Here is a 14,160-nt window from a genome sequence, read left to right on the forward strand (position 1 = left end):
AAATATATATATCTCAGGAAATCTTACAAAGCTGCATAACAGGAGTTATAAAATATTTATCAACAAAACAGTTTATTCATAATGCTCTGTACAACAGTATGGACATACAGGAGAAAGACATTGAAAAGTCACAATATTAAAAAGACGTTGAACATCACCCGACAGGTACATGAAGCTCAAAGTAAAAAGAGTACACAAGAGCTTAAGTTATCAATACATCTAGCCATGTAATTAAATGGGTCCTTAAATGGAAAATGCACTTTTAGGACAAAAAATAATAATAATCTACTGAACATCACCATTGTACCACTGCACTCATTGTATACTACACACTTTTCTGATATTAAGTAATACTTTAAGTATACTTAAACCACAAGGAAATCTTCAGAGACACTGGTGGGAAAGGATGGGAAAAGTCGTTTGTCTCACATTCTGATATTGACCAATGAACAACTGACATTTTTCTTAGAAAAATACTCTATTAACATAGTAAAAAATGCCTGGTGGGGTAATAGTCAATAATTCCTTTCTCCATTACTTAGGGGAGAGAACGCAAGTTCTTCAGTTGTGTGCAGACAGTTTTTAGAAGATTTTTTTTCTTATCCAGAGTTGAGTGGTGTAAAGAAAGGTTTTATCCCTGAACCTCAGTGTCTGCTGCCCCCTCTGGGTCCTCATCATTATAGATGTTCTCCGCCTAAAAAAAAAATAAAATAAAATAAAAATTTGCTTTCAATTTTTTTTATAATATACAAGATGTTTTCTTCAAATGTGTCAAATAAATGTATAGGGAATGGCTTAAAAGTCCTCACCATCTGCCAGACTTGCATGATGTTGTCCTCAGATACAGAGCAAATCACCCATGGTTCATTTGGATTCCAAGAAAAGTCAGAAATCTTGGCTGTATGGCCTCCATGGATAAACTGCAAACAAAAATGCCACGAGACAGAGAAAGTTTTAATGACGACTTTATCTAAATATAGATGTGCACAATTAATTTAACAAACACCACAACTCACCAGCAGCTCTGGAGGTCCATCTTCTGCATCTTCTGGTGACTGTTCCTCACCAATTTTACTGAAGAACATAAAAGAATCTTCTTAACAATAAGGTAAGAGTACTATAAAGAAGTTCATAACTCCAGTGCTACAAAAGGTAAGCAAAATAAAAACAACAACCCACCTGAGATCCCAAACATTAAGTCTCCTGTCTGTTCCACTGGAGGCCAGAATGGTCTCATTATGGGGTGACCACTGAACCTGTAGACACATTTAAAGATTGATTTCACACACAGTCAACTTTCATTTCGTCTGCAATCACAGATGGAAGGGAGCTGATACCTGGAAGATTTCATCTTTGTGCGACTCAAATGAGTGAAGTTTCAGCTTGAGGTTTCGCAAATCCCACAATGCAACAGTCTGTGGCAGAGCAATAAAAGCACATCTTAGAAGTCTATATAAAGTAGCAGACTTATTGAGTGCTCACATGTGCAAAACCAGCAAATACTGAATGCAGATCTCACTTTGTCAGCAGAACCTGTGGCCAGAATGAACTCGCTGTAAGGGTTGAAGGACAAACAGTTGACCTCTGCAGTGTGGGCATCCACTGCATGACTAGGTTTGGATGTGTTATTGGAACGAGTGTCCCAGCTAAAGAGGGAGGAAATGACAGATAAAATACTCTTTAAAAAAAAAAAAAACACCAACTTGTTTTCTGTTTGTGTAAAAAGACAGGTAATATGATCAAACATGAGGAAAAAGCACTTACATCATAAGCTTTTGGTCATCTGCAACAGACCCGAAGAGAGACTCATGCAGCAGGTGCCAGGACACATCCTCCACTACAGCAGTGTGACCAGTGAAAATAGTTTTTGCATCCACTATTTTTCCCTCCTTGGGCACTGTGCTGATGTCCCACAGACAGATGGTCTGCATAGAGAGGAAAAAAAAGGAGAAACACATGAACAAGCAAAGTAAGATCGTTAAAAAGCTTTAAATATCAGTAAAAGCCACCAGTTTTCAACCTAAAACAAAAACTTTTGAATTTTGGAAGTAAATCTCCACAATGTGTTTCTGGGGCTAGAAATCAAACCTGAGCACAGTTATTATCTACAAAAACAATGACTACGCAAATGCAATGAAAAGCATGAAAGATTTAAAGTAAATGTTCAATTAAGTTTTAATTATACATAAATTTATCGCTAAGTAACACCTATTTGCACAATTATATGATGACTTGAGGCTTATTTTATTTTATTATACTTCTGCCTAAAGCACATGTGTATGATTTGGCGCAGCCTTTATGTGGTCACATAGCCCCCACCGTGGCTAATGTCGATGCACACATCTGTAACTACAAGTCGCAACGACGCATAGTTCAAGCTCTGCAATTGAACAGCTTGGTAGCTGCGATGAGTGTGGGCGGTGGTGATAGCCACGAGCCCGATAAAGCGAGTGTTTACAAGTATCGAGTCCCATGAAGTAGCTGCAGATGGAAACTTTTGTTTATCTTATGAATAAAGTTGCACATTCGCCGATTACAGCCTCAGAATGAGCAAGTTTTAGCTACTTGTACATTAAGGTGGTGCTCAGAAAAAACAAAACACCCGCAAAGGAACTAAGGCCGTACTCGAACCGGGCCAAAGCACGCTTGTCCCCGCTCCCGTCTCCCCCGACGGCCCGCGCTCACACCACAAAAGGGCTTCGGCACACTTACGTCATCGCTGCTGGGCTGTTCAGTGAGAAGCGCTCTCTCACTCAGCAGCACAGTGGAGATTTCTCTAGTTATATCGTTTCAGTCGTTTGATATGCCGTCAAATATTTCGCCAAACAGTCCTTAGGGATGCGGATGACACCCAGTCAGATATTTCGCCACTTTTGGCGCTCATAAACAATCATAAAGCTCTCGTGCTGCAGGAATGAGGAGGTCTGCTGAAGGCGCGCAGCTGTCGTGAAGTGAGGAGCCGTGCTTGAGCCCGATTCAGCGCACTCACACTTCTCAAACGATCCGAGAAACGGGCCTGGGCACAGTACGGATGGCATAGTGTGAGTAGGCCCTAAGACACTGCTCGCTGCAGAGCCATTTGACCAGAGCTGAGCTCCAGCGAGCTCCACTTCTCGGAAGTGTTATCGCAGAGCAACACAAACAACTCGCAGAACTATAAATGAACGCCTAAGCGCAAGGCAGGCGCCAAGGGTCACGCCGATCAATAGACGCAGAAGCATAAATCGACCTTGAAGCTGTAATTAGGTCAATGTTAGTGGTTCCGCAAGTGTCTTACATGATCATCTGATGCACTCAGCAGGCAGCCACTAAGGTTGGGGTTCCAGGACAGACCATAACCTTCTTTCTGATGCCCCCTAAGACGCAGATCAGGAGTGCACTCTCCAGAGGGGTCTGTAGGTGCATAAGAGAAAGGACAAATAGCATATACCCAAGTTGAGGAAATAAAAAAAATTTGACACCTTTACACAACTGACTTCTTTGCAACGAAGTTGAAGGATTAAGAGTTAAGGATCTTCTTTATCAAATAAGAACAATATACAGCTAGCAGATTTTTTGTAGCAATGCTTTAGATAGTATAAAAAAAATATCCCAAAAAAAAATTTCATACCTGGTTTGGAGGGGTGTTTGGTGTAGTCAAAGACCAGCACGTCACTAGTTGGCGTCTTTGTGGCAATGATGCAGGGGTTCTGTGGCATGTAGCGAGCCCTGTTAACCTCTCCTTCATGATTAATCTTGATCTCAATCTCTATCTTGCCACTTACTGAGCCAAAACCACCAAATTCTGTGAACAGAGGGAAAATAAATATGTGATTTGTCATTCAAACATCAGTAGAGATGCATTTAGCTTTTTATGATTCACACACAAGCCACTCACCTCCTTTTTCACTATCATAATGTGAAGCATCAAACTGGGCATCATCATTGGGCAGCTGAACACTGGCAATAACCAGGTGATTCTGCTCATCAGAGGTGTGTGTGCCAAGAACCAGACGATGCACACTAAAATCCTTCCCTTCAGGCCTGTGAAAATGATGAGATGTGTGCTTGTACTTTATTATTAAACCAGACAATAATCACCAATATGACATTGTAAAGTTTAAAAGTGAAATAAAGGTTAAAAGAAAAATCCCCAATCTACTCTACTAAATAAAACATTTCATAGTAGGTCTAAGCAACAGCTAAACAAAATCAAAAATAAAAAAAAATGAATTTAAAAAAATTTTAAATCCTTTTGTATCCTGACAAAAAGCAAGCACCTTGGAGGAGCTGTAACAAACAAAAGCATATTTGTATAATAGAAACAGTAAAACAACAAATGATAATAGAAGGGAATCATTAACAAGACAATATTCAACTAAAAATGCTAAACTATCAAATTCCGAGTTCATTTACACTACAGCATTTTTGGGGCCTGAAAATGCTAACATTTGACAGCATGTTTCAAATAGCTTATTTTTGAAAATTAGAAATACCTTTATTGTCTGTTTAAAGTGTAAATTACAAAAACATAATTGTGAAAATACAGACTAGGCCTGGGCAATTAATCAAAATCGACATTCAGAACCTACAAACAATCAAATTTTTTTCCTTAATGCATGTGGAGTCAAGTGACCCCGCTCTGTTTACATTTCTGAGCCGAGCACAGCGTATGGTATGGCGCACCCTTCACATGGTCACATACCCCTCGCCGATGCTGACTTCTCAAAAAAAAAATTAACTACACAGCGTAACAACGCATAGTAGAAGCTCTGTGATTGGTTGGCTTGGTAGAGTTGACAAGCGTGGGTGGCATAGAAAGAGCAAGAAATAAATTCATTAAATTTTTTTTTTAAAAGTTCATTAATCGTAATCGAGTTAAAATGTTCAAATAATCAAGATTTTGAATTTAAGTAAAATTGTATAATACAGATAACACAAAAATAATACAGATTTCAGGCGCATGTATTGTGTGTTCAGTCACGCAGTGTGTGAAATGATTTGGCAACCAAAACAATAAGAGTAGGCTACAGGACTTGTGTACAGACTTACATTTCTTTACAAAGTGAAACTGAACTATTGAGCACGACAATTATTAATAATGTTTTATGATATTTTATGCTGTTTTTGCAAATAACTGTCACTTTAAACTTTTGTTTATCATTATTAATGGTAAATATAGCATTAAGTTGTCTCTTTTTTGCTCACAGAAATAAACCGACAGATTAATCAAATATGAAACTAATTGCTAACTTAAAAAAGATGTCCAAGGTGTGCATGTATTACCTGGTGACATCTGGCAACCACTGAGCAGTCAGACTGGGCCACTCAAGCGCGTGGGTCATCACCAGATCGTAAAGAAACGGAGTGTTTTTCTTCCATATTTTATATTCTTCATTTATCACCCTCTCCTCCACCGCGTCATCAAATGCAGCTGTAACAAAAAAGGGGCGGGAAAACAATATGAGATCTGTCATCACGCTTTCAAAGACTTATTAGAGCTAGAACTTAAGGTTTCAGAAACTTTTTTTTTCTTAATTCTGCCTAACGTTAATGTTCTTAACTCCATACTCACAGCAAGGCGGTAATACACTGACTACTGTACAGTTTTATCAACATTGTTATTAACCTCTTTTAAACGACTTTAATGAAATTCAGTCTAATATTTAGCACTTATTATCAGACACAATGACTAAATAAAATAAGGCTACAAGAAACAGCGGCGCATCCCATGAATTGTCACTAACGTTGGTCACAAGCCAAACAAACTAGCCGAAGCTAATTCGCCACTAACTTAACTAAACGGCTTAACTTCCTAGATACTTCCAACATGTCCACATCATAAAATATGACGTTTAATGGTAGATTGTGTCCATAATAAACTGTAGAGTGTGAATTGTATTGATGTAGCAAGACTGTGTCGTTATGGCGGGATTCGGCCTGCGCTCAATTCACACCAACAAACCCCTCAGCCGCCGCTACCGGCTTCGTTTAACCGGCTTTCGCTAAAATAAGCACCCTGAAACCATACTAACCTTCTTTATCAGCCATAACGACTCCACAGACGGGTTTCGCTCGTTAACGGAACCGATAGCAGTTGCCGGTGTAGTTTCCACGGCAGTGCGGGATGCTCTTTGTCTCGCGCCGGCGTGCACGTTCGCGCCAACTCTGACAGACAGAGCCGAGAACGCGCCACCAATGAGCGGAGAGCAGAAGAAGAGCGGCTTTTTCTGCCGGGGAGAAGAATCACGCGCCAAAACCGCTATACCGCCCTCTGTTGGCGCCACGAGACATTAGGAAACCTGTCAACGTCTTCGTCATGTTTAAAAGCGATAGGATAAACTAAGACAGGTATCTTTTCAAATTTAACACAGATTTTTATGTTATTTCAGCGGTTTGAAGTGGACAGAGAAAACTCTTGCGATTTTTGTGGCATTGTTAAAGAATCTGTTACTCTTTCTCAATACTCAAGATTATTTTGGATTGATGTTTCATATTTCAAGGACATTTGGTACACTAATACAAATTGGATTATAGGATGTCATGTTTGATTTAGTAAAAGATGGAATTGATTCAAAAAGTACAACCTATTATCTTATACAACTAATAAAATTACTTGTAAAATACAATATTCATGTCAAGAAATGGGGCAAAGCTAAGCCAAATTGTGAACATTTTATAAAGGAGATTAAAAAATATGGTACTACACTGTGTAACAATAGAAAGAGAACAGCTATATATATATATATATATATATATATATATATATATATATATATATATATATATATATATATATATATATATATATATATATAGCATTATGCCAATTTCATTTGATTAAATAAATGTTTTTTTTTAATAATTATCTTAACTATATATTTCTTTTTTTACCCCTGGTATCAGTTTATACTTTGATAGTATAACTAAGATAATTTCTCTCATTTTATTTTATTTATTTAGTTCATAATGGTTGCAAGATGTATTCTCTTGTCCTAATTTCACCATTAATTATACTCTTAATTATAATCACTGATTTAACATACAACTATTTAGTACATTTGTAATGGTGTAATTCATAGTAATGTCCTTTATCTCTTATCAGCCAGCAGCTAGCTCTCTGCAACTCTCACAGAAGCTAAGCAGGGCTATGCCCGGTCAGTACCTGGATGGGAGATTACATGGGAAAGTTAGGTTGCTGCCAGAAGTTGTGTAAGTGAGGCCTGCAGGGGGCACTCAACTTGTGGTCTGTGTGGGTACTAATTCCCTAGTTTAGTGAAGGGGACTCAATACTGCTCAGTAGCTCAGTTTCCATCTAAAAATGTGAAAAAACTTTATGCGCAAAACTGGAATAGCGCATAAAATATGTGTGAAGAAAGCAATGTTTCCATCCAATGAATCAAAGAGAAAAAAAGGTCACTTCCTGATTAATTGGTTCTAAATGTCAACAGTAAAAACAGAAATTGATGCAGTAAGAGAAGTTGCATGAATCTTTTCCTTATTTAATAAATGACTTGCACCTCATAAGACGCAGACACACAATAAACAAGTGGTGGCATTTGAAGGCATGAGACGCGGAGCTCAGATGCTCTTCACAATTCTATAGGTCATTAATAATATAATAACACGAATACTGAAATGGTTAAGACATTTAAGAATGAAAAAAACAACAGTTCAGATGTTTTACAGTGTGCTCAGTTTGCTGGCTTGTCCATTCACATGCATTTCAAAATCACTTGATCTCTTATAACTGATCATATGACTTTTTTAAAATGCACATACTGGAATTTGTTCGGTAAGGGTTTCCATTGTAGTTTATGAGCATCTTTTCTTATCAAATAAAAAGTTTATCCTACTCAGTTATGCACATATGTTTTTATGCACATTTTTAAAATGTATGCGCATTTTGTTATTTCCATCAACTTTTTTATGCGCATATCCAAAAGGTGCATAAAAATAGGTGGATAGAAATGTAGCTGGCGCAGTCTTTCGAATAAGACAGAGGTCCTGTGGTTATTAAAAATCCCAGGATGTCCTTAGAAAAAGAGTAGGGGTGTAACCCTGGCATCCTGGCCAAATTTGCCTACTGGCCTCTGTCTATCATGGCCTCCTAACCATACTCATTTCACAATTGGCTTCATCACACTGTCTCATCTCCACCAACCAGTTGGTGTGCGGTCTGGCACAAGAGTTCCAGGAGGATGCTGCACTCTGGTAGTGGATGAGGAGATTCCCCCTAATGTGTAAAATGCTTTGAGTGTTGAGAAAAGCACTATATAAATGTAAGGAATTATTACTATTAATCTCTCAAAGCCGTTTCCAAAAGCATTACATTTTGTTTTGTTTGTCTTTTTGCAAGCAAAATATAATTGGTCATGTTGAGATTTTTGTTTCTGTCCAGTGCCAACAAAATGCAAAGGTAAATGATTTCTCTCCCAAATGAACCAACTCTACAATCAAATAAAACACACTAATCCAAATCCTATCGTATATCTAGTCTCTAAAGATAAAAAAAATCCTATACAGGACTCAGAAGTCTGAAAAAGACCTTCACATTTATTTTTATCCAAACTTTTTATTCACACTTTTATCCAAAATGATTTCTAAATAAAAAGACAAAATAAAAGAGGCAAATCCCTGACGTAGAGTACATATAAAACACCTTTTATTCATAAAAAGTTTCAAAGCAGTCCCATACGACATATACACGTGTTTGTTCATTTGAAAATCAACTGCAGGAAACGGATGTGTACCTGAATGGCATTAATACAAAATCCAAGTTAAAGTGTTTGTTATTAAAGGCTGTCTACATGTAGCCTCCTGCGCTATTTTTTCATAGAGCTCGGAAGCTTTTTTTCCCTGGATTGAGCTTCAGTGTATGTGACTTTGTCCCTCTGGACACAAATGTAATGACAAAAAGCCTAAATGTGCACTAAAAAGCTGGTCACAGAGAGCTGACAGTGTAAAACCCACAACATCCTCAGGATCCTCAGTCTTCTTCCCCCTCAGACTCAGACTCTGTGGGAGAGAATAAAGGAATATATGTTTGAGATTAACATTTTTCGTTATACCAGAGGGTATTTATATCAAGCTCCTCACCTTCCTCCGCATTCTGAAGCCACTCCACAAATTTCTTCATTTGCTCCAGAAATACACTTTTTCCTTTGGCAGCATGCGCATCTTTGTACCATTTCATAATGGCCTCCTCACTGACCACATCAGCTGGAAGGAGAAACAGACATGAGCTAGGAATAATGTTCATATAACTGGTTGTTCTTGCCGTTTAAACCCCACCAGGCTTATCAACTGTTGTATAAGGCTAAGGGGCTTTATTCTGTAAAAGCAACCAGCTGCACTCTCAGAAATAAAGGTATGAAAGCTGTTACTGAGGCAGTATCATTTCAAAATGTGCACTCCACTTTGGTACCTCAAGGGTATATGTTAACTCAGGAGGTACACTATTGTACTTTTCAGCTACCAATATGAAGCCTTTAGGAACAAATGTGTACCTTTTGAAAAGTGTAGACACGACTTGCCACAGAAAATGGTCTTTAAAAAGTCTTTAATAAATGCAAAGCCTGCAGAAAAAACAACGACTGTACTGAAGTCTTCACTAACCTACTTGTTTCATTATTCAGTCACCAGATGGCGCCAAACAGTCAAAAACAGTGGTGTGACAAAAAATCCTAATTATATTATATTATATTATATTATATTATATTATATTATATTATATTATATTATATTATATTATATTATATTATATTATATTATATTATATTACATTATATTATATTAACTAATAGGCAAGATGATTCAAAGTACCTGTATAAGCCTGTGTTATTTACACAATTTATCACAAGATACAAAATTCCTATTACATTAGAGGAATTTACAATACTAGTGGGGGCAATACCTGAACAGACCTCAGTCAGTTTTATCGGTTTCTCTGGATTTAAGTCTAATAATCACAAAATTATATCTTTAATCTTAAAAGAAAATCTGTCTATACCATATGTTGTTTTTTACTGGAACAATATTTTTAATTAAGTAAACTGGATTCAAGTATGGTCATTACCTCATTTTTTTAATAAATAAGGCAAAAGAAATATTATTTAAATTACTTTATAGAGTTTATCCCACAAAAATATTTCTACAAAATTTTTAAATTGATATCAAATCAGAATGCTGTTTTTGTGAAAGCTTTAATGAAACTATTACACATTTATTTTGGTCTTGCTAATATATTCAACTTTTGTGGATTAATGTTGAAGCTTTTATTGCTCATAATATTTTTAAATCTTTTTCATTTTCTTATAAACATGTGATTTTGGGTTATTGTGTTAAGGATCACTCTTTAAAAGATGCCTTTTTTATTATAAACTTTTTTTTACTATTATGTAAATTTTGCATACATATTTGAAAAAGCAAACCTCTCTTAATGATGCTAGAAAAGAAGTAAAAAAAATTGCATGAAATTTTTTGTATATATGTATTTCCTGTAGTAAAAGTGCATTTAACAACTCTTAATAATAACTAAAATTGTAAAATTGTCTGTAATATATTTGTATGTAATTTGATAATTATGTACCCTTTCCTCTGTGTTCATTTATTTATTTCTTTAAAAAAAATTGTTTAACATGACAATACATTACAGTATTCAGTACAACATAGGAAAATTACAGATTGTCTTATTGTTCTTATTTTCCCACTATCCTCTAAAAATAAAATTACTTAAATCTCTGTGTTTTTTATATTTTTTAAATTTAATTTTGTTTTTTCTCATTTATTCCATTCTTTTTAGGGAATGTAAAGTGATCTTGTTGTATAAGAAAAGTGTACATGTTGGTTCTTGTTAATAATAATAAAAAAGCCTGCGTTATTAGTTAATTCAGTTATTATCTGGGAATAACATACCATGGAATGTCATGATTAACCAATCAGGATAAAGTATTCATGAGGGCCATGTAATAATGATAATTATTCACAATATAACCTTCCCTCAATGAAACAATAACTTGTTTGATGAATGTTGATGAATATAATACTTATGGATAACATGTTTTATTGCAGAACTGGGAGATACATATTATGATATTATGAATGTAGACATGTATTGAAGTTATAAACCGAGTAAATCAATCTAATTTAACATCTGTACATTTATATTTATACTTAAATGTATTTCCAGCTAGTGTTTTTCTTATTTTTGTAATGTAAACTTGATATTGTTTTGCATTTCTGAAATGTAATGAGTTGCTATATGATAACATGACAATGTCTAATTTTAGAATCTAAATAAATTTTTACAAATGTTATTGAACATAAATTTACTTCTACATTGTGTTTTCAAGAAGAGAAAAAAAATCTGTTTTATGATTGATATCAACCAACAGAATATGCAAAAACTAAGAAATTAAAAAGTATCAATTAATCTCAGTTAAGATATTTTGTTAAGAAAAAATATTTATCTTTACAAATATTGCACTGATTGTATTATCATATAAATATTGGTTGAAATGTTATCCACATTTGACAATAAAAGTAGTTTAAATGAAAAATTAACTATCTGGTTTATACAACTCTCAGAAGCTAAACATCTGCCTTCATACTTGAAAACAGAGATTTGACATGTATTGTGATATGTGTCAATTTTGACTGATTTGAAATATTTAACATGATCTATTTTGGTAACATCACACAACCTTACCTCTAAGATATCATTAAAAGCACTGATCAGGTGGGAGATGGTATACCTTTGTAGAAGAGCACCACTATTTTGGAGAAGGACTTCATGAAGTGGATGTTATCATAGCAGTACTCCTGAATCTTGAGCAGTAACACCAGCTCTGATTGACCCTGAGTACTGAACACAGCCAGGAGAGGTGCATAGTGCTAAAAGAGGACAAATAATCACCATTGATCAGTTGAAAATTTTTAACAGTAACATACAGTCAGTTAAAAACCGTCAAAAATCACACAATGAATAAATGAATGTCGTATAAGTCACTATATTACACTAAAGGAGCGTTTACACTGGGTGAAGTCTTTGGAACTCATGAACTGTGTTATGACACTAAATTACAACTACAAGAAGAGTTCTGATGCAATTTCTGAGCTTCAAAGCTTGTGTGCATGTTGAGTAAATCCACTTTTATAGCAAAAAAAAAAGATATTTCCATTGCCTTTAAAATGAAATAACTGAACATAAACATAGGAGGTTGAGAAAAACGCTAATTTTAGAAGAAAATATCAGACGGCACGTTAATTCTTTATTTGTAGATCTACATATCATGAAGACTGAGAAAAAAATTAATGCCACAGACATTCTGAAAAGTAGATTAATATGTGGTTCATAATGTGTCAGTTATTTGCTGTCATGTTATTAGTCAATGATTTTATAAACATTTGCATGACATCTTAGGGTAACATATTAGTTTAAGTAACACCTTACACCATTTACTATTGGCTTATTACCTGCCTATTATTAAGACTTATTAACTGTTTTTTAGCACCTTTAAAATATGAACTTATTTTATGTCGCTAATCCAACAAAATAGATAAACCCAAGAACTAACTTGCTAACTAATAATAAGCAGCAACTTAGTGGTTAATTGGGCTTAGTAAATGGTTTGCTAATGGTATGTGTACATAAAATAAAGTGTGACCAATATTAGTATTAAGCTAATAAAAAACATAATGAAAATAATTATAACCTGACTGTGAAGAAGTAGTTCAAATTAAAAAGAGCAAATACAAATTCCTGCAAATACCAAACACACAAGATAAATAAATGAGAAATAAAACATTGTGCCTCAGTTAACTTGTGTTTGAAATTTTTATTTAAAATTTTTTTTATTTTATTATTTAAATTTTGTACTAAAATGTATTCTCAATTAACAACAAAAATAGGATCAAATTAAATTACACATACACACAAAGGTTAAAAAGAAAAGGTTGGGCCAAATGTTTGTGCATGCTTTATGCAAATAATTAACATGTGGGTCATTCAAACAAAGTTAAAATCCTATTTATGTACATAAAATAAACAAAAGCTTTCAGAAGTTCATTTAAACATTTAAATAGAATTAATATGTGCAAAATAAGACCTACTGTATATTTCATACAAAAACGCAAATGCCATAAATTTAAAGGAAATAGAAATTAAATGTCATCTTAATATGTGCTTTGATTCTTGCTGAAGTGATTTCAATTTAAAATACTACAAACAGAGAGTATTAAACAGTGCAAATAAATAAAAAGTATTGAGTGTATACAGTGTAAAATGATTAGTTTAATTAGAATATGTGAGTTGACCTGTTGCTTTTAGAAGGATTAGTTGACTAGACTTTAAAAAAGTAAGTAAACCCACTGACTTATGTTAAGTAATTGTGTTTGTTGTTAAGTAAATTGTTTAAATAATGTCAACCCAGGCTCATTCTGAAAACGTACCGCTATATACATTTCTGGAGAGCACCAAATACACCCCAGGAGCTACTTTACGCTGTGTATGCTTTTTCAGATCTCAAATTTCTCTCGCGAGTGCCATTGGCGCCTGCTGTTCTCACTTAAATCCACCAGAGGCCGCTGACGACAGACTGAATGACTGACTGACCAATCGACTGACCCACCCTCCTCCTTCCATAACCCCAATTAATAAGGTTTTCAAAAGCACTGTTGCCCTAACCTGATTTTTACCACGTTTTCAGATTTTACCACATTCTCCTTCTGTTATTTACTTGTTTATTTTATTTTTTGGCTTCTGTTTTTGACTTCTGCTTTCTGGAATCGCTCGTCGCCGAACTCGAACCCTATCGTCGTGGTCAACTTCTCTCTGCGTCTTCGCCAACGTACTTGGCAAGCTACATGACAAACTAGCAACAGGAAAGCCGTCCATATGGAGGTAGGCGGTCAGCTGGTAAGCACAAAAAGGAATGCCGTCAGTACCGCCCAGTTCGTTTTAAAGACGAAAGGCAGCCATACTTCTGGCTATATAATTTGCAATCTCCAGAAGTGTATATAGGGCTACGTTTTCAGAATGAGCCTATGTTGAATAATGTGCATGATTATGAACAAAAAAAAAATGAAATCAACTTAACAGTTCCAAGTTACAACGGAATTACTTTAAGTAAAGTCAACTTGATGCTTTAAAGGCAACGAGTTTACTCACTTTCTTGAGCA

The 14,160-nt window shown here is 35.2% G+C and overlaps 2 protein-coding genes across 14 annotated transcripts in view; both read right to left on the reverse strand.

The window, feature by feature from the left end:
• Positions 1–51: 51 nt before the first annotated feature.
• rbbp4 (retinoblastoma binding protein 4) lies at positions 52–6,183 on the reverse strand. 4 transcript variants are annotated; one of them, NM_212595.1, is given in 12 exon segments: positions 52–694; positions 810–920; positions 1,017–1,074; positions 1,180–1,256; positions 1,338–1,415; positions 1,520–1,646; positions 1,765–1,925; positions 3,278–3,393; positions 3,611–3,784; positions 3,878–4,023; positions 5,266–5,413; positions 6,015–6,183. In NM_212595.1, coding segments are annotated over 12 exon segments (1,275 nt in total). In that variant the 5' UTR covers positions 6,031–6,183; the 3' UTR covers positions 52–631.
• A 2,439-nt stretch (positions 6,184–8,622) lies between these two features.
• The window catches only part of bzw2 (basic leucine zipper and W2 domains 2), a 36,126-nt gene continuing 30,588 nt past the window's right edge, over positions 8,623–14,160 (reverse strand). For all 10 annotated transcript variants that reach the window (XM_087294129.1, XM_087294130.1, XM_087294137.1 and 7 more), the window contains 3 exon segments: positions 11,736–11,874; positions 9,079–9,201; positions 8,623–8,997 (listed from right to left, as the gene is read on the reverse strand). In XM_087294129.1, coding sequence (XP_087150255.1) covers positions 8,969–8,997; positions 9,079–9,201; positions 11,736–11,874 — 291 coding nt within the window. In that variant the 3' untranslated portion in view covers positions 8,623–8,968.

The sequence above is a fragment of the Danio rerio genome, chromosome 19 (genome assembly GCF_052040795.2).
Source record: "Danio rerio strain M-AB ecotype USA chromosome 19, GRCz13ab, whole genome shotgun sequence".
Taxonomy (NCBI): domain Eukaryota; kingdom Metazoa; phylum Chordata; class Actinopteri; order Cypriniformes; family Danionidae; genus Danio; species Danio rerio.